This window comes from Pipistrellus kuhlii, unplaced genomic scaffold, assembly GCF_014108245.1.
Source record: "Pipistrellus kuhlii isolate mPipKuh1 unplaced genomic scaffold, mPipKuh1.p scaffold_m20_p_22, whole genome shotgun sequence".
Lineage (NCBI taxonomy): Eukaryota > Metazoa > Chordata > Mammalia > Chiroptera > Vespertilionidae > Pipistrellus > Pipistrellus kuhlii.
In genome coordinates, this window is record NW_023425521.1 from 967986 (window position 1) to 991840 (window position 23855).

Genomic DNA, 23855 nt, shown 5'->3' on the forward strand with positions numbered 1-23855 from the left:
TTGGGAGATTAAATCACAACTGATGAGTCAAAAAGCAGTTAAATTATATTTTAGCAAATATAAGTTATATACATATGTATTTCTAATTTAAAAAAAACTGATTTTAGAGAGAGGAAGAGTGAGGGATAGGAAACATCAATGATGAGAGAGAATCGCTGATTGGCAGCCTCCGCTGGGGATAATGCCAGCAACCCTGGCAAGTGCCCTGACCAGGAATCAAACTCTCACCTCCTGGTTCATGGGTCAGCACTCAACCACTGAGCCACACTGGCTGGGCTACACTTTATATATTTAAAACTCTCTTTAAAGTAAAGCAATGATCTCAGTTGTTAATTAAAAGCAAGAGGAAATGTGAAAAATAAGGAGCAATCCAGGAATCAAACCACACCAAAACAATTGCATCTTTTAAAAGAAATTTAGCTTAAATGTGGTACAAAATAGGTCTATTTCACATATTTTATGTAGGCATTAATATTAATGGCTTACCTTCATAAGTATTCAATGATATGTATTCGCATGAGTTAACCAATATAGCTCAGCACAGCAATATAATTCACTCGACAAAACGTACTTGGCACACTCTTACCCTATCGCCACACAGTCCTCCCAGGACACCAGCCTCCTGCGAGCACCATGCTTTGTTCCCTCAACCACACGGCACAGCAGCGTTACACAGCCTACTGCCAGGCGGGCAGCGTTTGCAACCTGCTCAGCCTGTTTAAAGTTTGCATATTCCCATGGGCTCAGCCTCTTGACAAATTTAGTGTTGTCATCTCTCCACTGTGAAAGCAAACTCACTCCCGGAGATCTTCCATTTCCGCGGGTCTGAGTCATTACGGTTTTGTCCCCAGCGGCTGTGCTAGCATCTGGCATCCTTTCATGCCCAGAAGGGGACCGCTCTCTATTCCCGCACTTTGCCCATATCTCCCACCTCGACAGAGAAGATGCCAGAATGAACCAGCACGAGTCCCACAGCTCTGAATCTCAGTGCAGTCGGCGCTGACCTCACCTACGGGGCAGCCACCTACTGCAGATCCCCCTTCCAGCGTACCTGGGCCCCACTAGTCCAGCGCCAGTTAAATGTAACGCTTTTGAAACAAAATGTTAAGCCTGGGTTTGGGAAAGACCAGAGCAGGAGCTTCTAGAGAGCTAACTGGGGGATCTGTCCCTTCGGCCTCTATTGGACTTATTCTCTTGGGCAGAACGGCCAGGCTCTATGCTGCAAAGCGCCCTCTGATGAGACCTACCTGGATGTTTTTCTCACAGTCTGTTTGCTGGTGGAGGGACAGCTCACTTTCCAGGACAAACTTCTTGCCACACTTATCACAGATCTGCATGCGCCTGTGAGTCACGTTCATGTGCTTCTCCAGGTACCAGCGCGTGTTAAACACCCTGGGGCACTTCTCACAGGTCAGAGTCTCCTTCTCCTCGCACTTGGCCTTCTGGACGGGGGCTCTGGGCTCCTTGGCGGCCCGCTTCTTCCGCTTGGGGGGCTCTGCGCTCTTCCTGCGGCCGCGCGTGGCTCTGGGCGCGGGGGAGGCGGCGGCGGCGGCCACGGAGGCGGCTCTCCGCGTCCTCCTCTGTGCGACGCAGGCCTTCTCCGCCGCCTTCTCCTTCTTCTTGTGCCTCGTGTTCTCCCCATAGTCACTGCTGTTGTCGGTGGGCTCCTCCTCGCTCTCGTCGTCCTCGCTGCTTGTCTTAAGAACAGGAGTCTCTTTGGACTGAGAAGAGACACCCTTTTCCCCTTTAGACACATTTAATGTTTGATTATTAAGGTTTACCTCCACTATGATCTGCTCCCTTTTGTAAGAGACCTCCTCCTCCTCCTCCATGTCGTCAGAATTCTCGCGGTCTTCCTTAACGGCGTGCGCGTCCGACCCGGCTCTTGTCTCCCTGAAATACGGCTGCTCCTCCGCCTGGTGGAGATGCGGCTTGCTCGCCTTGGTGTCCACTAGCACGGAGTAAGGGCTGCCCGACTCCCTCTTGTACACTTTGGTGGACAGGTCGAGTTCCTGGTTGGCACCATGATAGAAGGTCGATGGCTCTGGGGCACGCCGGCCGTCTTCCTGTGCCATCCCTGCCACATGCGCGGCACAGTTCTCAACCAGCTCCGCACAGGAGCCGGCTGTGTGGCTCATCGGTAAGTGGCCCAAGTTATGAAGCAGTTCAGACTATAAAGAAACAGCTTTAAAACAGCGTAATTATCAAGACTCAAATCTCTTTCCATCCACAGAGAGGCATTCAAATGAAAAAAGAAAAGAAAAAAAGGTATTCCTGGAACCTGCGAGCAGTCCTCCCAGTGATGCAGCACCGCAGCGAAGTCAGAGGTTTGGTATGACGGCAAGAGCAGGGCCAGTGATTTTTCTTTTGAAGATCAGCTGCAAGCGACTTGGAGCATCTTATCTACAAAGAAGCAAGAAGAAAAGAGTCAGATACCACCATTTCCTTTGCATAACATGCACTGACTGGCACACCACAGCAAACATGGCCTGAAATGACCAGACTCTCTCTATATGCAATTCTTTCTTCTGCTTTTAAATGGTTCATGCGGGCCGCTACTTTACTGGGTTATACGAATCCAACAAACATTTTGTTAGAAGTAGATTCTAAGTGAATCCTAAGGTACCAGGAGTCACTGTCCCGTCACTGACATATCCTTAGAGCTGAGCACAATGCCTCGCACTCAGTAGGTGTTCAGTATACATTGATGTCTAAGTGAATAGCTACTCCGCACAGCACTCATATCCGAGATGCTGTGAGGCATACCGATACGGCACAATCCATCTTCCACAGTGTAGCCTGGCCATATAACTGTGTCCTATGTGGGACACACAGAGCATCCGCTGCTGGCTTTCTTTTCAATACCAGACACCGCTGTCCACCACCACAAGGGCTCACGGACAAAGGGGGAGTGGGCGAGGCACTGCAGACCAAGAAATAAACCCGCTACATGACATAACTCCAGAAAGAAGGAACATGTCCCCGCTTCACACAATGTAAATCTAGATCCAGACTGTTACTCTAGGTCACATGTGTCAAACACAAGGCCCACGGGCCAAATCCGTCCCGCCAGGCCTTGCAATGTGGCCCGCACCGCACTGTCATCACTGCACTCCGCTGCGTTTCCATCACAATGACAGTTTATGACTGTTCAGTAAACCATTCGGCCCGCGATTTAGGCTGGATTTTAGATTTTGGCCCCTTCTCTGATTGAGTTCGACACCCCTACTCTAGGTACTATTGTTTTCAGGGTTATCCGAATAATTTCAAAGTGGCCAAGTATTTCTAAATGTGGTCTACGCATAGCTCACTACATCCACCCAGTAACGGGGCGATTCTTCACGTGTCAGTTGCAGAAATCTAAATTCTAAGAAACGCTAACCATCAAGTTGATACGGTTCCAAGAAAAATAAAACCATCACTTAAAAAAATAAAAAGACCGGAGAGGCACGTAATTGCTTTGTGACATACCTCACATTGCTGTTAGCCTCCCACCCACCCTCGGAGTCGCATGGAGTTATGCAAACACAGACCCTGTCTGGTGACAAAGGAAGAAAATGAGCCTTCACTGAATGCACAGGAGGTGAGGGTGCCACCGTCTCTTATTTCTACTTACTGACCACTGCATGACTTGGGGGCCATTTTTATTCTTCTTCTCTCCCATTTTCTTTCTCTGTATGGATTTGTTCTTTAAAAACTATTTTTACTTTCATTTTAGTGGAATCTCAGAAAGGAGTGGTGGTAAATACTACTATATTTTAGTTGTCATCTTCATAGATATATTTACTTTTTTGTATTTATTGAGAAAATTATGCCTTTGAGAGGCTAATTTGTCTAAGATCGCATATCTATTCAATGACAAAAGCAGTGTTTGATCCTAGGCCTGCTTGACTCCAAAGTTCATGGTCTATCTCTACTATGACAAGTGACACTCCAAAAAATAACCTAAAATTAATTATTCCTATAATCACATATCTTTTTGCAACAGTTTCACACTTTATATTTTAAGTAGGAAAATCCCAGGAGCTTTATTTTACATGTACCAAAACTTCTAACTCATAGAAATAATGTAAACTACTACAAGTATTGTTATATAAACTTACATTAATGATCTCAAATTAAGCAAGGGAGGAGAAACAATAAAATTCATCTAGCCAGCAAAAGCTAAGAGTTAAATAAAAGTCAGGAAGACAAAAAATGAAGGGAGGGAGGGAGGGAGGAAGGAAGGAAGGAGGGAAAAAGAGAAGGAAGGAGGAAGGGAGGGAGAGAGGGAGGGAGAGAGGAGAGGAGGGAAGGAAGGAAGGGAAAGCCTCTGTGGTAGGCCATTAATACTTCCTTCCCAAATATGTCTGGGCACCTGGCAGGACTGCCCTTTCCAGCCCTGCCTCCCTGTGGCACCTCAGGAGGAGAAGTGACACAGAAGGCCAGGGCATTTTCTAACCAAGATGAGCCTTCAGACCTCTTCCCTCTGCCACAGGACCAGCCATCTGCAAGGTGATGACTGCCATCTTTGCTATCAACCGGGGTCCCTGAGGGACTAGGACTTACAGGATATATGCACAGGGCAGTGGGTTTTTTTTTAATTTACTTTTACACGGAGTGTGTTTTAAAGCCATTGGGATTTTGTATTGTTTATGCCCTCGGCATTATCTGCTCTACCCCAGCTTATACAAGTGGAATCTGGAAGTGGGGTGCTGCTTCATCACAATACCCAAAATATATAAAAAAAGGTTTAGGAAGCTGGCAGCAGGAGGCAAGGAAAATGCTACTGGAGGCTAAAAGGATAGCAATTCATATGATGCAGTGCTGAAACTACTGGTGAAACTCACCTCATTACCTCATGAGACAGCTAACGCCACAGAGCTGAGAGCTCTAGTGGGGAGATGGACGATGGCACTATTAAGAGAGTGCTGGTTACTGTTGGCTGTATTTGAGATACTACTTCATGCAAAGGGTAAGTTTACATGTCCATATCTATAATAAAAGCATAATATGCTAATTAGACCAGACAACATATTAAATATTGTGTATTTTTAAATAGTGAACATTCCAGATGTCCTTCTGGGTGATGCCACAGCAGTGGGAAGGCAGAGGCAATTAGGGGAGATCAGGCAGGCAGGTGAGTGGTTAGGGGAGATCAGGCAGGCAGGTGAGTGGTTTGGGGTGATCAGGCAGGCAGGTGAGTGGTTTGGGGTGATCAGGCAGGCAGGAAGAGTGGCTGGGGCGATTAGGCAGGCAGGCAGAGTGGTTGGGGCGATCAGGCAGGCAGGCAGAGGCAGTTAGGGGTGATGAGGCAGGAAAGTGAGCAGTTAGGGGTGATGAGGCAGGCAGGTGAGTAGTTAGGGGTGATCAGGCAGGCAGAGGAGTCAGAGGTAATGAGGTAGGCAGGCAGGCAGGCAGGCAGGAGAGTGATTAGGAGCCAGCAGTCCTGGATTGCGAGAGGGATGTCCAACTACAGGTTTAGGCCATATCCCATAGGGATTCCTATGGGATCAGGCCTAAACCAGCAGTCGGATATCCCCCAAAGGGTCTCAGATTGGGTGTGGCTGGGCTGAGGGGATCCCTACCCCCATGCACAAATTTTGTGCATCAGGCCTCTAGAAGACAATAAAAACCAATGTGCATACTCATCACACAGTTGTGAAGCTACCGATAAGCCCCTAGGGCCAAACAAGAAATCAAGTACTAAGGAGGCCACACTTTAGGACCTGATGATCACATGTGTACTTAAAACATCTTTCCATTGTTCAATCCCATTCACAAACACTATCGACAGGAGAATATAATCTCACCAAAGGGGTTTTTTATTTTTACTTTTTAAAAATGTTTTTATTGATATGAGAGAGAGAGGAAGGCAGAGGGAGAAACATTAGTTGTCTGCTTCCTACACTCCCCTTACTGGGGATTGAACCCACAACCAGGGCATGTGCCTGATAAGAATCAAATCACAGACCTCTGGTGCATGCGCTCAACCAACGAAGCCACACGTGCCAAGGCAACAAAGGATTATTTTTAAAAGAAGGGTAAGAGCTTCATATTACTGTTAGCTTTTCCATTAAAATCCGACCAAGTCCTGGCTACATGAATGCGCAAATAAATCCCAGTGCCCTAAAAGCAACCAGGAGAACATACCCACAATACACACCATCTTGGAAGGTCTCAGGTTAGCCTGACCAAATGTTTTATGGAACCCAATTATTTTAATGCACTAGTCCATTTTCAAAATGCTATCAAGGTGAGTACCTTGATAATTATTAATTGAAATCCTACCTCTTAGCTTTATTAAGAGACTTAAAAGGCCTTGTGAATCTTCCTTTTTCTTAAACCCCTATAAGTAACACCTTAGGACAGAATGGAGATATAATATATTTAGCAGGAGGTTCACACTGTGGCTACCTATAATGTAAGCCATTATGAGAGGCCTATGTACGTGTCAATTTGACTAGATCGTTGTGAACTTGAATTAAAAACTCATTAAGAAAATGAAAATAAGTGGAATGATCTTATTACATTCCTGTATTTTATAAAAATTAAAATCATAAATATTTTAGATGCATGAACATCATCAGAAAATTATGGAATTTAATGTATATACTTGACCTACCAAAAGAAATGTTATTATTTTTTCATTAACAAAAATTTTTTGACACTTCAAAACATAACACTTGGAAAAGAAGCTTAAATGAACTAATCTTAAACCGAGGGGTATATATAAATAGTCTAAAATGGGAAGGTTTAACCCAAACCATGACATACCCAAAGCACGGCCAATGGAAAAAGACAGACTGCTAATATATCACCTGCCTTTTCCTTCCCATAAGTCTATGTGTTCCTCTCCTTAGCAGCACTCTTAAACTTTGGAGAATCTTTAGAAAAATACAAATCTTCTCTTCCATAAAAATGAACACACAAAATTTTGATGTAATATCAATGAGTCTGCCCATTTCCAGAACCCCATCCGTGGGTCTCCTAGGGATCCAAACCCCTACTCTAAGAACTCCTGTTAAAGAGCAGATTTAACTTTTCCATATTTAAATGTACATTTAGATTGTTTATGAAGTTTTCTCCCTACCCCTTTCCTTCTAATCGCGCCAGCATAACTATAGCCATTAATGAATTAAGTGAAAAAACTTTAAGTGTAGAAATAAGAGATCTTAGTGTGAACCCCAATATGCCACTTCACCAGATACTTCACCTTGGACAAGCCAATTAATCTTACTCAATCTCAACGTGTTCCTTGTAAAGCTAGAACAACAATACCACGCCTATTTAATGTGATGACATAGGCAAAGTTCCCAGTACATGTGGATTTCAGTACTGGCTCCTTTCTCATTTCCATTTGAGAAGATCTTTCTTTTTTAAAATATATTTTTTTGATTTCAGAGAGAGGGAGAGAGAGAAACATCAATGATGAGAATCATTCATCAGCTGCCTCCTGCACACCCCTTCCTGGAGATCCAGCCCACAACCTGGGCATGTAGCCTCCTGTGGGTTCATGGGTTGATGCTCAACCTCTGAGCTACAGGGGCTGGGCAAGAAGATTTTTCTTAAAGAAATTGTAGATTATAAATGGCAGAGCAGAGATTTATGTAATTTTAGAATTGGATATGTGCATTTTTCTATAGTGAACATGAGGTAATAAAGATGAGAGAAAGGAAAAGATTGTGAAGAGAAATTGTTTAAAAAATGAAACAGACTAAAGCAAAGAAAGAATAAGACTAAAGTTTATAAAATTAAAAACTTTAAAAATATATATATATATTTTATTGATTTTTTACAGAGAGGAAGGGAGAGGGATAGAGAGCTAGAAACGTTGATGAGAGAGAAACATCGACCAGCTGCCTCTTGCACATTCCCTACAGGGGATGTGCCCGCAACCGATGTACATGCCCCTGACCGGAATCGAACCTGGGACTTTCAGTCCGCAGACCGACGCTCTACCACTGAGCCAAACCGGCTTCGGCTAAAATTAAAAACTTTTGTGCATCAAAGGACACTATCAAGAAAGTAAAGAGATGCCCGGCCAGTGTGCTCAGTGTGCGCTGAAGGGTCCGGGTTCGGGTCCCGGTCAAGGGCACATAGCTGAGTTGTGGGTTTGCCTGTGGGAGGCAATCTATTGATATGTCACTCTCACATCAATGTTTCTTTCTTCTCCTCCCCCTTCCCCTCCTCTTCCTCTCCCCCCTAACTTTCTACCATTCTTTCTGAAAAGCAATGGGAAAAAAATCCTCATGTGAGGATCAATAACAACAAAACAGTAACGAGACAACCCAGAGAATGGGAAAAAATATTTGTAAAACAAGACTCGATAAGGGTCTAGCATCCAGAATATAGGAAAAGAACTCCTACATTCAATAAGAAGACAAAGGCCCAGTTTAAAAATGGGCAGAGCATTTGAATAGACTTAAAAAGATATACAAATGGCCAATATATACAGGAAAATAATGCTCCCAATCTTTTGCCAATAGAAAAATGCAAATCAAAACCACAATCAGATACGACCTTACACCTAGTAGGGATGGTTATAAGAAGAGACTGGGAAAGAGCAGTGTTGGCTGGGCTGTGGGGAAACTGGAAGCCGCACACATTGCTGAGGGAATATAAACAGGTACAGCCGCTTTTGAAAACAGTCTGGCAGTTCCTCAAAATGTTTAACACAGTTACCACATGACCCAGCAATTCCACTCCTAGGTATATATTCGAGAACTGAAAATACACATTCAAACAAAAACTTGTGTATAAATGTTCACAGCAGCATTATTCATGACAACTAAAAAGTGGAAACAATCCAAATAGACACCAATTGATGAATCCATAAATAAAATATATATATATTACTAGTCATAAAAAAGGAATGAAACACTGATAGATGAATCCTGAAAAGGTTGTGCTAAGTGAAAGAAGCCACACACAAAAGGCTGTATATTGTAAGATTCCATTTATATGAAACTGGTAGCCCTGCACACAAATCCGGGCACCAGTAGGTCGCTGCTGCCCTCCTGTAGCTCCCCTGCCCCCCTCACAGCTTGCTGCCCTGCCCCCTCCTGCAGCTCCCCTGCCCCCCTCACAGCTTGCTGCCCTGCCCCCTCCTGCAGCTCCCCTGCCCCCCTCACAGCTTGCTGCCCTGCCCCTCCTGCAGCTCCCCTGCCCCCCTCACTGCTTGCTGCCTTGCCTCCTCCTGAAGCTCTCCGCTGCCCCACTCTCCTGCAGATCCGAGATCTGGTCATTTATGTGGTCGGTCATTAAACCTCAGGGCGTAACGGATAATTAGCATGTTCTTCTCTTATTATATAGAATAATCAGAATAGCAAATCTATGGACACAGAAAGTAAATTGGTGATTGATAAGAGTTAGGGGTTGGAAGGTTCCAGGTTTCTTCTTGGATGATGAAATATTTTGGAAATAGATATTGGTAATGGTTGCATAGCCCCCTGAAAATACTAAAAACCACTGGATTCGCCAAAACCGGTTTGGCTCAGTGGATAGAGCATCGGTCTGTGGACTGAAAGGTCCCAGGTTCGATTCTGGTCAAGGGCATGTACATTGGTTGCAGGCACATCCCCAGTGGGGAGTGTGCAGGAGGCAGCTGGTCAATGATTCTCTCTCATCGATGTTTCTAGCTAGTTCTATCCCTCTCCCTTCCTCTCTGTAAAAAATCAATAAAATATATTAAAACAACAACAACATTGGATTGGATACTTTAAAACGGTAAATTACATGGTAAGTGAATTATACCTCAATTAAAAATAATAAATAAAAGAAAAAGAAAGAGGCTATCTGGATGCTAACAGCCCAAAGACAATAAGAGTATCTGAAAATAATGGTATTTTATCTAAAATGCCGTTACTGAGGTACAGGATAGCCATACACCACACACTGGGCTCTCACAGCCGTGATCAATGAGACGGAGGGTCTGGGCGGCTCCACTGGGCTGGTCCATGCTCCTGGGCAGGCTTTCACTGTGGGAGCCCTCAGTTTCCCCGCTGTCCGCTTAGGAATTCCCCCCTCCCCCCACTGACGTTTACTGCTTGTGCTGATGACTTGTTTCCATTTTCCCGCCTAATTCCCTGACTGCCTACAGCCACAGAGCTTCCCACCCTTCCCAACACTCAGGGCTACGGTGTACCCCTTACCACCCCTCCCCCCACTGCCACGTTCCCAGGGAACATCGTTTTAAAAAATGGTAAGACTCTGCATTCAGGTCACACTTCTTTATTTTTTACTAACCAGATACAAAAATCGCCTATCGTAACTTTTGGCCAGACTGTTTAGTTTCGCCGTAGTTCCCATTTGACTTTCAAACACAAAAATGAGCTTATGAATCTCAGGTTGGGGATGCCTGGGTTAAGGGGCTATATTATCTACGGTCTTGAAACAGGTCTGACCCTAAATGGGATTGAACCACAACCTAAACATGGTGTAACTTTTCCCAAAGACAACCCTGGCCCACCACCCTTTTCAGGGTGGAAGAGACATCGCCACATTTAACACTGTTCCTTGGGTGACTTATTCAATCCCATGCCTTCTTCAGGAAGCATTTTAGGCCCTGGCCAGTGTGACTCGGTTGGCTGGGCGTCGTCCCATGCCCAGAAAGGTTGCCAGTTTGATTCCCGGTCAGGATACATGTGGGTTGCAGGCTTGGTCCCCAGTAGGAGGCGTGATTGATGCTTCTTGAGAGGCAGAGATAGAGGGAGATAACTAGCTAGAATTCACATGTGTCAAACACAAGGCCCGCGGGCCAAATCCGTCCCGCCAGGCCTTGCAATGTGGCCTGCACCGTGCTGTCATCACTGCACTCCGCTGCGTTTCCATCACAATGACAGTTTATGACTGTTCAGTAAACCATTCGGCCCACGATTTAGGCTGGATTTTAGATTTTGGCCCCTTCTCTGATTGAGTTCGACACCCCTAAGCTAGATAGAGACATCGACATGAGGGAGACATCCATTGGTTGCCTCCCGCACTCATCCGGACCAGGGCTGGGGATCGAACCTGCACTGTTCAGCATGCAGGCCGACACTCTAACCACTGAGCAATACTGGCCCTGGCAAGAAACAGTATTTTTTAAAGGGGCCATATGATGATTTAAAGGACAAGGAAGATGTGTATGGATGGGCGGGGGAAGGTACTGTGCAGGCATGAGATGGGACCCAGGTGCTGAGGGGCGGGAAGGGTCCGAAAAGGCAGAGAGGGAGTGAAAAGGCAGGACGAGGCGGCGGCTGCATGAGTAGAGCTGACCCCGGGAGTGAGTACAGTATATTCAGGGGTGATGGAGGTACGGCCTAGCCCATGGCATCTTACGGGGGTTGCGTTATAAGGTACGGAGCAGGGACTGAAGACAGAGGCTGAGGAATACAGGCGTTACGGAAGGTGGCAGAGAGCCAGAAGGGGGAGGGCAGCCACATTTGCTCCTGAGATGTAAAGGATAAAGAAAGAAAACGATCAAAGATGACGTAGACCATTTAAAATAAATTCCCGTTCCTGTTGGATGAACCCCAAGCTTAAGCTCCACATTTCAGAACATATCAACCACAAGGAAACAGACACGTAACAGAAGACAGCAATAGTAAATGAAAAATGCCTCATTTTCTCTGTTGTACTATAATGATGATTCTAATATAAAAACACAAACTCCAAGTACGACACCACAAAAGCCCAGATACTTCAAAAGACAGGGACTCTAATCCAGCCACCCAGAACCATCTGGAAAACCTTCCGAGGACACACTCGGCCACCCATCAGCTCTCAAACCTGAAGTCCCGTTTCCCTTCGGTCTTACTGCAGAAATACGTTTTGTCCGGGAGATAAAGCTTTCTATAAACTTGTGTATAGCCACCACATAAGAAAATATTAAAATATGTTCACGTTCACTTCAGGAAATTCTAAAATTTAAAACCACTCCAGAATATGACCACTTCAAAGAAAAGGGGATAATTTCAAAGTCAAGACCAAAACGGCTTGGGTACACACGGGCATGCTTCAAAGACCTAGTTTCATTTTGAGTGTTGTGTTTGTTGCCCTCAAGGGATCTGCAACTTTCGAGCAAGATTTTTTCATTAAATGCCAGATGACAGGTAAAGCAAAGGGGGAAAACCAATACCTCTTCATGCCACAGCACACCTCAGCTCTTCAGTTTAATGAAAGCAAAGGACAGTCCGCATGAACACACACACACACACACACACACACACACACCCCGTATGTTAGTTACTGTGACCTCACTCTAAAATATTAGCTCAGAGCTAAACTAAAGGCATGCAGGAGGCAGCCAATCACTGTTTTTCTCTTATCGATGTTTCTATCGCTCTCCCTCTTTCTAAAACCAATAAAAAAAAAGTTTAAAAAAGAAAAAGAAAAAAAAGCTGAAGAACATGTGGCAATTGAACACTCTGCTTGCGATGAGAGGAAAAACCCCTCAGAATCAGATAAAATCATTCTTGGCTATTTGTTCCCTGGCATAACCACTTGTCAGTAATAACCTGAGCAGGTGATGCTGGCGTTCAAATAGACCATTTTTTCTCACACAGAATTCTTAATCGCCCTTTTCCAAATGATGGTTCTCTACACTGAACTGTGAATAGCAGTGCTTATTTCAGTTAAGACAAAAATACCAAACCACCATATTTCTGAGGGAACAACCTGCTGCAAAACACGATCCCTCCTGAACGCCAGAGCAGTCACTTTTGGGGAACAATGCGCACTGTGGACATGCTTTACCTGCACTGGAACGTCTACAAATGAGCCTGGAACAGCCCAGGCATGGAGCCCAGGAGGAAGTGAACAGACTCCTGCTTTGCAGACAAATGAGTAGGTGGAGAAAACATTTACTTGGAGAGATAAATTTTATATAATGTTTTTCCCCTTTTCATTTCATTTCTTTCTTTCTTTTTTTTAGTGCTGGGAAAGGGATGGGAAAGAGGGAGAGGGTGGGTGGCTGGGAGGACGGGCAGGGGCAGAAATGGGGAAGGCGGGGGAGAAGGGAGCTGAGGCGGAAGTCCTATATAATTCTTTTTAAACATTGTATTGAATTTATTGGAGTGACACTGGTTAATAAAATTATACAGATTTTAGATGTACAATCCTATAGCACATCACCTGTATGGGGTGCCTCAGAATTTAACTATTATAAATAATGTTTCGATGAACATAGGGGTACATATATTCCTTCCAATCAGTGTCTCGCGTTTTTTCGGATATATTTCCAGAAGTGGAATTGCTGGGTCATACGGCAGCTCCATTTTTAATTTTTCTGAGGCACTCCACACTGTTTTCCAAAGTGGCTGCACCAATCTGTAGTCCCACCAACAGTGCACGAGGGTTCCCTTTGCTCCGCATCCTCACCGACACTCGTCTGCTGACTTGCCGACAGCCACTCCGGCAGGGTGAGGCGGTATCTCGCTGTAGCTGTAATTTGTATTTCTCCGATTAGGGAAGTAGAGCATCTTTTCATATGTGACTGGCCATCTGTATGTCCTCTATGGAAAAGTGTCTTTTCAGGCCCTTTACCCATTTTTTAACTGGATTGTTTTTTAGTTGTTGAGTTGTATATGTTCTTTATAAATTTTAAATATTAACTCCATTTCAGATGTATCATTGGCGAATATGTTCTCCCATTCAGTGGGTTTTCAGTTTGGTGGTTTTTTTTGTTGTGCAAAAACTTTTTAGTTTGATGTAGTCCCATTTGTGTTTCCCTTGCCTGAGAAGACATATCAGAAAAAAAGATTGCTACAAGAAATGTCTGAGATTTTACTACCTATGCTTTTAATGATTTTTTTTATAGTTTTGAGTCTTATATTTAAGTCTTCCTTACAATAAAATCCAACCAGAGAAGAGATGACTGTGAGGGGTGGGGATAAGGAGGGTAAGATTTTCTAATGTGCTTACAATGACCATCTATTATTTCTGTAATAAACAAAACAACTAATCCTAAACTTGAAAAAATAAGTGAACTCATCAAACCCATTCAAATTCACGTTTAAGATCCTTTAGATGCAATGTGGATGAAAGGCAATTTTTTAAAAGTACAAACATAATGTAACGAAGCATGAAAACCTTAAAATGTACACTAAACCTCAAAATATCATTAGACTTTTAGTAAATGTCAACACATTTATTTATTTATTTTGAGATATTGAGAAAGAGAGGGGCACTGACCAGGGCTGGGGATCAAACCTGCAAGCCAGGTACATACCCTTGACCGGGATTCGAACTCACAATCCTTTGGTTTGCGGCTGAGGGCAGATGGCACACTGGCCAGGGCTCAACACATTTATTGAGCATCTATTATGTGTGAGATCTTCTGAACCAGCGGTCGCCAATCTTTCGGACCTCACGGACCACCAGTGGTCCGCAGACCACCTACTGGCGACCGCTATTAAACTGTATTTTCCTGAAGAATTCGGATCATGTAACTCCCTAGCTACAAACTCTACAGCCTTGGAAAAGTAAAAACTGCTTAGCAAAGCAGTACAAACCCTGCACCATCTGATCTTTCAGTCCTTGCTCCAAGTCCTCCGCTCTCTCCCACCAGCATCCTCATGCTACTTCTCCAATGCACCTTGACTTTCTCCACAACTGACCCTCTGATTATGCCCTTCTTTCTCGACCTAGCACACCCACCACGCATGGTAAATAAAATCCTAGTCATCTTTCCAGATCTAGCTCAGATGCATCGCTCTGAAGCTTTTCTTGACCACTATTTTTATTTTCCTAGAAAGCCCAAGAGAAGTTTTTTCTTTAAAAGAAAAATGTGGTATGCTAATGGAAGGAACACTCAAGAGTTCCACTTAAGCTGGGAGGAAAGGGATTTTAAAAAATTCATATCTACTTTGTGTTGCCAATTTCACCCTCCTCTTCCAAACTGTTTTAAGGAATGGTTCAATTAATATGGTGAGTTTGGACATCAAGGTTTCAGAAGGAATTCTTTGCATTAGCCAATGAAACGTAAAAGACACCCAAGTACTACCCCACCTATAATGGTATTTTGCCTCAAGGCCAGCACCTTTTTCTTCTTCAAGAATCACTTAATACACTCTTTCAGAGCAAGACACTGCAGACAGAGAAACCATCTGGCAAAGTCTACTCCTGACTATTTCATTCAATTAACAGACAGGATAATTTCCTGATGAACGAAAGGTGCTGTTTCCTACGTGCTCCTGGCGACAGGGACCTGTAACTGCACAGAATGGGCACTAGTGCCAGCCTGCACTCGTCCATGTTACAAATCATGTTTCTGCAAGTTTCCCGGTGGCCCTAAAATGGCCTTGGGCAGGACTGTCTGTAAATGTCAAAAGATAACTTTCAAAGACATTAATGTCAAAGGTAACTCTGTTTAAATAAGTACAGAGATCCAGACACATTATATATGGTACATACCTATGACTAAAACTAATCTATGAGCAGGTAGTCAAGTAGAGTTTACTGTAAACTATAATCCTAGAAAGCTAAGATATAGTTAGAGACAGGCTATAGATTGTTAACTACAATATTACCTAAGTAATTTTAACTTATAGATATGATACAGACCATCACCGTATTATTATGTTTAGTTCCAAAGGACAAACAGTAGCTATAAATCAAGTTATTTCATATGGATTCAATATATAATTATGAAACGGTTCTAGAATTGGTACTGTCCAAGCCTGCAGCATGGTGTTTGTGGACCATCTGTTAGCGCTCAGTGTACCACTTGGCCCAATAGACATAAATCGTCTTTAAAGAAAAGGAAAAACCCAACTTTCCATTTGAGGTGACGAAAAGGTTGAGGAGAGACTGGGATTTTGTGATAATACCGGACAGGTTAGAACAGATGCAGAAGTGTACATATATTCTTTATCACAACGAAACAGGAAGAAATTACCACTTGAAATTAGATCTTTTTCTACTATGTATGTATTTTCCAAATTTAAGTTAAACATTTTCTCACTTAGCAATATTAAATGTTAAAATTACCATATTATGTGAACTTTTAAAATATTCAATGTCAAACAGCTTTATAGCTAAAATGTATCTGCTTTTGAAAAAAATGATGCCCCTAAAAGTTTTTGCTGTGTAGTACTAGTATATATAAAGGCCTTTCTTTTTCTCTTTGTGGATAACCTTTTAGATAACAGCTATATTCAAAGATAATCTGGCTTTCCCCAGTAAGAGACTATAAATAGCCTATTTAGAAAAAGGTGACTTGTCCACTAAAACTTATCCTAAGATCAGTCTTCATATTTAAAACTCTATTATTAGCCGGGACCGGTTTGGCTCAATGGATAGAGCCTTGGCCTGCGGACTGAAAGGTCCTGGGTTCGATTCCGGTCAAGGGCATGTACCTTGGTTGCGGGCACATCCCCAGTTGGGGGTGTGCAAGAGGCAGCTGGTCGATGTTTCTTTCTCATCGATGTTTCTAACTCTCTGTCCCTCTCAATTCCTCTCTGTGTAAAATCAATAAAATATATTTAAAAAACAAAACTCTATTATCTGGAAAGTTATCTGGCTTATTTTTTTCTCTAGACTGGAAAAACTAAATATGAGTTTCATGTGCTAAATCTAACAAAGTGCCAAAATCCTACCTGCCTAATAGCATCAGTTCAAATAGTTGCTTCACAGAAGGGTCTCTCAGCCTCAGCACAGTTGACATTTTAGACCAGAATTCTTTGCTGGGGGGTGGGGGGTGGGCGATAGAATATTTAACAACACACCTGGCCTCTGCCCACCAGATGCCAACAGCACACGCCTGGCCCCACTCGAGACAATCAGAGATGTGTCCAAACTCTGCCAACCTCCGCTGCAGGCAAACTGCCCTTGGATGAGAACCACTGCTTTACATGTTTATCCTTTAATCATTATTCCCACGTTTGGGCAAAAAGAAGGGGAAATGGCATTACTGCAATTAAAGCAAAAAATTTGATCAAATGCAGTCTTTAATAGAAATGATGAGGCCTCAGCAGTTATTAAAATGCAGGGTACATATAATTATATGCCACCAACCAACTCATTGATAGGTCTACCTAATTTCTTAATATTCAAAACAAGGTTATAATTAAGTTTTTTATGTTGTTTAAAATCCTGGGTTTCGCCAAGACCGGTTTGGCTCAATGGATAGAGCGTCGGCTTGGGGACTGAAAGGTCCCGGGTTCGATTCCGGTCAAGGGCATGTACCTTGGTTGCGGGCATAGCCCCAGTAGGGGGTGTGCAAGAGGCAGCTGGTCGATGACTCTCTCTCTCATCGATGTTTCTAGCTCTCTATCTCTCTCCCTTCCTCTCTGTACAAAATCAATAAAATATATTAAAAAAAAATCCTGGGTTTCCAAAGAGTTTAGATATTTGGCAGTTATAAAAATTACTTTAAGTAAAATACATTAAGTAAAAATATTTTTAATAATTAGCAATTCACAAAAGATTGTGACTTCAATATTATGAGATGAGATAGTAAAATAAATATTTAGCAGTTACAAAAACAAATCTTCTAAGAGCTGTAATTATTTTTAAGACATTTTCCATCATACTTAAATCCTCTTTATTTAAGCATAAAAGAATACAGATTTTTCTCTTAGGTAGGCTTGGGAACTCTCTTTAATATTGTGGAAATACAAGCCAGGTCTATAAGTATAGTTTTGAGCCTTACATTTAAGTCTTCCTTACAATAAAATCCCACCAGAGAAAAGGTGACTGTGAGGGGTGGGGATAAGGAGAACGTAAAAAGAAATTATTTTGCCCCACTAAGTATCTTAACATTTAATTTTAATAGGACATTATAATTTTCCTATGGATCAATTAGGGGACACTTTTATTTTTAAAAAATCTTCATATGAGGACATGTTAACTAGTGTTTAGAGAGTGGGAAGGAGGGAGAGAGAAAAAACATAGATGTAAGAGAGAACCATTGATTGGCTGCCTCCCACACGTGCCTGGACAGGGACTGAACCACAACCTAGGTATGTGTCCTGATCAGGAATAAACAGGCAACCTTTGGTATAGGGGATGATGCCCCAACCAAATAGCTCCCTGGCTAGGGAGGGGACCCCTAAAAAAAAAAATAGCCCTAGCTGGTTTGGCTCAGAGGACAGAGCATTGGCCTGCGGGCTGAAGGGTCCTGGGTTCAATTCCCGTCAAGGGCACATACGGGGGGGAGGGGGGGGCGGCGGCGCACGCCATGTAGGAGGCAACCAATCGATGTATCTCTTTCACATCGATGTTTCTCTCTCCATCTCTCCCTATCCCTTCCACTCTCTCAAAATAATCAATGGAAAAAATATCCTTGGGTGAGGATTAAAAATATATGCATATATATTTAATAGGAATACATTCACATGAATCAAAAGTCTTAAGAAGAACATGTAGTAAATTGAGCATCATTACTCATGCTAGCCCAAACCAGAAACAATCCGAATGTACATCAGTGATAGTATGAACAAATAAATTATAATATACTAGAGGCCTAATGCACCAATTTGTACAAGGGGCTCAGATCCCACCATCGTAGCTTCATCCGGAAGGTCATCCCAAAGGACGTCCAGTCTAATTAGCATACTATACTTTTATTATTATAGATAGCATATAATGGAGTATTACCTGAGAATAAACTATTGTTATATACAATATGGTTAGATTTTATAAATATACTTTAGAGCTAAGGAAGGCTATTCTCATTTCCTTCCTTCAGTACACAGTACAAATAAGTACATATTGTATTCCATTTATAAGAATCTTAACAACAAAAACAAGCAAAACTAATCTCTGATGATAGAACTCAGAATAGGGCAACCTCTGGGAGAGCAGTAACTTGGACAGAGAGGCAGCTTCTGGGATGCTAATCTATGTCTGGTTCTAGAAATAATCTATGCAATCTGCTGATTCTACAGAAGATTCTGGGATTCTTCTGTGTATACCTATGAATTCCCTACTTTTCTAAGTTACTGTCTATTTTAATTAAAATTTTACTTAGAAAAAAATACAGCAAAGCATCTCTCTCCAACCCAGTTGCCTCGTCATCCAGTTCAGTCCCCCAACTTTTAACCAAAAATCTGATAAAACAGATTATTCGTTTCTTAGAGTTATTTACAAACAGTAACATCCAGTTCAATCCCCCAACTTTTTTACAAACAGTAACACGTTCTATGCACTGTTATATGCCTTATTTTCATTAACAATACAGTTTAGAGATTTCCACAGCAATATATACAGTTTCTTTATTCTTTTTGCAGCTATATAAAATCTGTTCTATTTCATGAATATACCATAATTTATTTAACCAATTCTACCCTGATGAGCATTTAGTTTTTCTAGACTTTTTCTCAGTTAATTTAACTGATTTTATATTGCCAAGGAAGGAAGGAAGAAAACAAAAAAAGGAAGAAAGGAAGGAAGGAGAGAAGGAAGGAAGGAAAACTGCCAGGCGTCCTAATAGTACATTAACACAAGAAAGTCCCTGGCATCTGGGGTACAGTCTTAAGAGGAACTGAAAAGAATGAAGATTTATCCATGTAACTGAGGTCACCAACGCTCCACTTGCCACCTCCCCAAACAAACAAACGCACTTGACAACGTGTTTCAATGTTCACAGGCCACAGACGTTACTCTAGATCAGCGTTTCCCAAACTTTTGACATGTGTGTACCCCTTCTATAATTTTCGTAACGCTGAGTACCCCTCGTACTCATGAGAACGTAGAATGAGGCGCAGCTAAGCACGGTGCAGTGCATATCCCCACCAAAATCTTCCCGTACCCCTGGGGGTACGCGTACCACACTTGGGGAAACACTGCTCTAGATAAATGAAAATGACACATTCAAAAGAGTGAAACAAGTCATAAGGGTCTAGTTACAAATCTCATTTTGTAAGACACCAGGTGTAATTCAGAAATTATGTCCCACTGAATCCCCCAAATGGAATAAAAAATTTAAAGCTGAAAAGTATAAATATAATAAAGAACATAAGTATGTTCTTCCCTAGCATCACAGCCAAACGGAGCTCTCCAATGCTGGTACCTCTGTGAAATCCAGGGAGAGTTACAACCCTCTGATGCCACATGCATAGCAAAGACCAGAACATTCAGCTCCAGTGTCATTCTTTGCATCATTCCTCCGACAATCCCTTCTCACCACACACTGACTGGTTCACCTAGTAGATGACAGAAGCATCTACTTATCTACGAGGCCATTTTACTCCAGGCAAACCAGAAAAAATAATAGTTTAAAAAATAGCATCCTTCCTTCCCAAGAAAATATACTTAAAAAATATAGGATAGCCCTAGCTGGTTTAGCTCAGTGGATAGAGCCTCCACCCACAGACTGAAAGGTCAGGGGTTCGAGTGCAGTACAGGGCATGCACCTCTTGCAGCAGGCTCGATCCCAGGCCCTGGTCAGGTGCGTGAGGAAGACACCAACCGATGTGTGTCTCTCACATCGATAGTTCTTTGAGTCTCTCCCCCTCACTTCTATCCTTTCTGAAAACTAATGGGAAAATATCTTCAGGTAAGGATTAACCAAAAAACAAACACACAAAAACTATTATAATGGAGAAAAAACGCATAACTCAATCACCTAAATTGTATGTTTAGTCAGTCTGGATTCACACAGCGTGCTATTATTAAACATTCTGGCCAAGATTACGTTTTTTCAAGTGTTCTGCACAATCAGAGGTGGGAGAGTCTAAGGTCTTTGCTTGCCAATCCATCTTTAACCGCCACCCAGTACCAGTGGCTGATTCCACTGATGGGCAAGCCCCTGGAGCTGGCTCACAAATAAATGAAAATAAAGATTAGCAGGTTCCCTCGAGGTAACCTGATGTGTCTCTCTTATGTGGAAAGTCTCTAGGTAACTCCTGGGCTCACAGACTTACCACAATAACAGCCTGCAAAAGTGACAGACTAAGAAATCCTATTTTAAAAGCTCTCTGCACTGAGGAAAACTCGAATTTTCAAAGTAGTCTATCTCTTAAACTGTTTTTTTTTTTAAAAAAAGTCATAGTTTACCATAAAACTGCTTTTTGGTTAAAAACAAGGCTGGGACTCCACTCCATCCGTAGGAGTAGACCTGAAGTGAAGCGTTGGTCCAGTCTGACAGGTACAAGGACCGTCTCCCACCAAAGCAAAAATGCCGAGGGCACTCACACCTCTAGCTAGCTCTCATAACAGTTTATAACTGAGCCTCGGAAGAGCAAGAGGAAGCTTTAGGAGAAAATGTTCATAAATGTTTGTAAAAATCAAAGCTACCTGCTATGTAAATAAACAGATTAGCTAAAATGAGCGTCTGATGCCGCCGCTGATTCTGGCAGGCACTCTGTGGCTTTCGTTAACCAGGAACATTTACACAGGGCTTTGCACATGACTCAGCTGTGGACACAGAACTCCCGGAGACACATTCATGTCTTAAAAACCCCTGTACCAGAGAAGCTCTGAATAGGCTTAAAACAAGCACAGCCACGTTTTATTGTCTCCACCAAGTTCAGCCAGCCAAACAGCGACACATCCCGGTTCCAATGAGCACCCTGCACCTGCAAGGCTGAGGTATGCTCCAAGACAAATATTTGCCATTTTTTCATCCCAAATCTGCACAAATGAAAGTATGCAGATTGCAGCACCAGACTTCTACAGCTCGGGAGCCAGAACAATCTGTAGTTACACTCCACATCAATGGTGTCTTACCATTTATTGAGTCCTCAACGCTCCCCCAGTACAAGTGCTAGGAACTGTGCTAGAGGTTTGTGTGTATTGACTCTAATCCTCGTCGCAAATTCCATTCTGCAGATGAGGAAACTCAGACCAAGAGGTCAGGGTGACTTGCCCAAGGCTACGAAGCCAGTAAGTGGTGGAGCTGGGCCTCAAACCCAGCCCTGCCTGGCTCCAAAAGCAGCACCTCCCCGCTCCTCCTCCAGCTAGATCACTCACTGCACAGCCAGGGCTCCCCTATCCAAGTGAATTCACGTGCCAACGAACAGCAAGAAAAACATCACCCAAAACCAAAGCACAGAGTTCCCAGCAACAAAATGCAGCCGCCTCCTGAGGATCACAGTTCCAAAGGCTGAGGTTCAAAACGCAAGAGAATCCACAGGCCCTTTAAAGGGCGCTGTTGGCTGTCTCTCAACGGACTTTTTCGAACAAGGGAAATGAAACTTGAGAGTATTTTTGGTCAAATTATCTAAAACCCTTTAGAAAAGGGCTTTTTTTCTTTTCTTCCTTTTAACAGTTCACTTTTACAGTTTACTTCAATAGGCTTCAGACATGCAAGGACAAAAATCACACCAGGAGCATTACGAATCAACTTTTTCTCTGCAGACTTGAAACGAATTTGCTTACCACACGACAAGGTTACTTCCCATGCTCAGAGCAGAAATGAAAACAGCTCTGGGTGTCACGATTCAGATCTGGAGGCCACAGCTGCAGAGGGTAGGTGCTGCCTCCCTCCAGCAGGAGCTGCTGATCTGAAACCTCCCACGGGAAGGGGGTCTGAAGACTGAGCGCTGAAGAAACTAAAGCGAGCCGAGGGAGCCGCTGGCCCTGCCGCCCCTGGTGGCTCGCTGCGATGCAATTGTTTTCCAGCTGCCAGGCTCTGAGTCTGGCAGAGAGCATGCTGTTCTCACAGCCATGTGTGTTGCATGATCAGCTGCCCGGTGGCATGTGGGTGTTTAGGTGAGTGACTGGCTACAAGAGGTTCTGCAATGTTAAAAACCAGGGAAGCACCCTGTCTCAAGACTGTAATCATCTGTTACCATACTAGGCCGACAAAGAAAAGTGACAGGTTTGCAACTTTGAAATGGTTTGGGTTCAGGATTAAGGCAAATAATTTCCGACAGTAAAATTTCAGGCATGACACGAAAAACATAACCTGTAATATAAACCACTTCAAGCGTGTTCATTAGACAATAAAAAATGTGATATTTGCAGTCTCAGCATTCTTCCAAACTTCTAGGGGACACTGCGTAATTTATTAGAATAAATGCTACTCTGCAGGTATGGGGACAGGTTCTATGCAGGATTCCAAGTTGCCTTGGCCTCCCCAAAGTCGCTGTTAATACAATGAATTCCTTAGCCTCTCAATCCCCCAAAACGAAAAAAAAAAAAAAAAGTAAGGTCTCAAAGGATTCTTTAAGTGAAAAACATTGTCAGAACTGTAAGCTCCTGGAGAGCTGGAGACTGTGCCTCTTGAATGTCACTGCCCATCATGACGCTTTCACGAAGCTGGAATGAATGTTTTTTGTTGTTGTTGTTTGTTTGTTTTCTAAATATATTTTATTGATTTTGTACAGAGAGGAAGGGAGAGAGATAGTTAGAAACATCGATGAGAGAGAGTCATCGATCAGCTGCCTCTTGCACACCCCCTACCGGGGATGTGCCCGCAACCAAGGTACACGCCCTTGACCGGAATCGAACCCGGGACCCTTCAGTCCCCAAGCCGACGCTCTATCCATTGAGCCAAACCGGTTTCGGCTGGAATGAATGTTTTTTGATCGAAATGCAGAGCGATTTAAACAAGACTAGCTGATGGCTGTCCCCTGCTTATTGACAGACTGGTGCAATGGTTCATCCCTACTTCTAGATTTTAAAACATGGAGATTAAACTCCCCAACTACAATTAAAATCCTTCCATTACAACAAAACTTAAAAATAGATGCTTCTGATGGCAGTGTGTCACCCAGAATAAAAAAGATACGCAATCATCTTTAATAAAGTTGGAAAAAACCTCCCTCGTGGAGCAGGTGTTCTACTCCGGGATCGATAAAGTTTATGGGAGACCAGGTCAACCTCAACAACACACAAAGGTTCTGGATGGGCATCATAAAACAGACCACGGGCTGCTGCTGGAACCAGAATATAGCGCAAGGATCGTACATTACCAACCGGTCAAATTTAGACAAATTATTCTGACT

At 43.1% G+C, this 23855-nt stretch overlaps 1 protein-coding gene across 4 annotated transcripts in view; it reads right to left on the reverse strand.

Moving 5' to 3' along the window:
- ZNF652 (zinc finger protein 652) overlaps positions 1-23855 on the reverse strand; it is a 31030-nt gene that overhangs the window by 5006 nt on the left and 2169 nt on the right. For 2 of the 4 annotated variants that reach the window (XM_045586075.1, XM_036450832.2), the window contains exon 2: positions 1248-2403. In XM_045586075.1, coding sequence (XP_045442031.1) covers positions 1248-2138 — 891 coding nt within the window. In that variant the 5' untranslated portion in view covers positions 2139-2403. Of the gene's footprint in view, positions 1-1247; positions 2404-8509; positions 8665-22284; positions 22428-23855 lie in introns of those variants that run through there. The other 2 variants (XM_045586074.1, XM_036450833.2) reach the window with 2 other exon arrangements.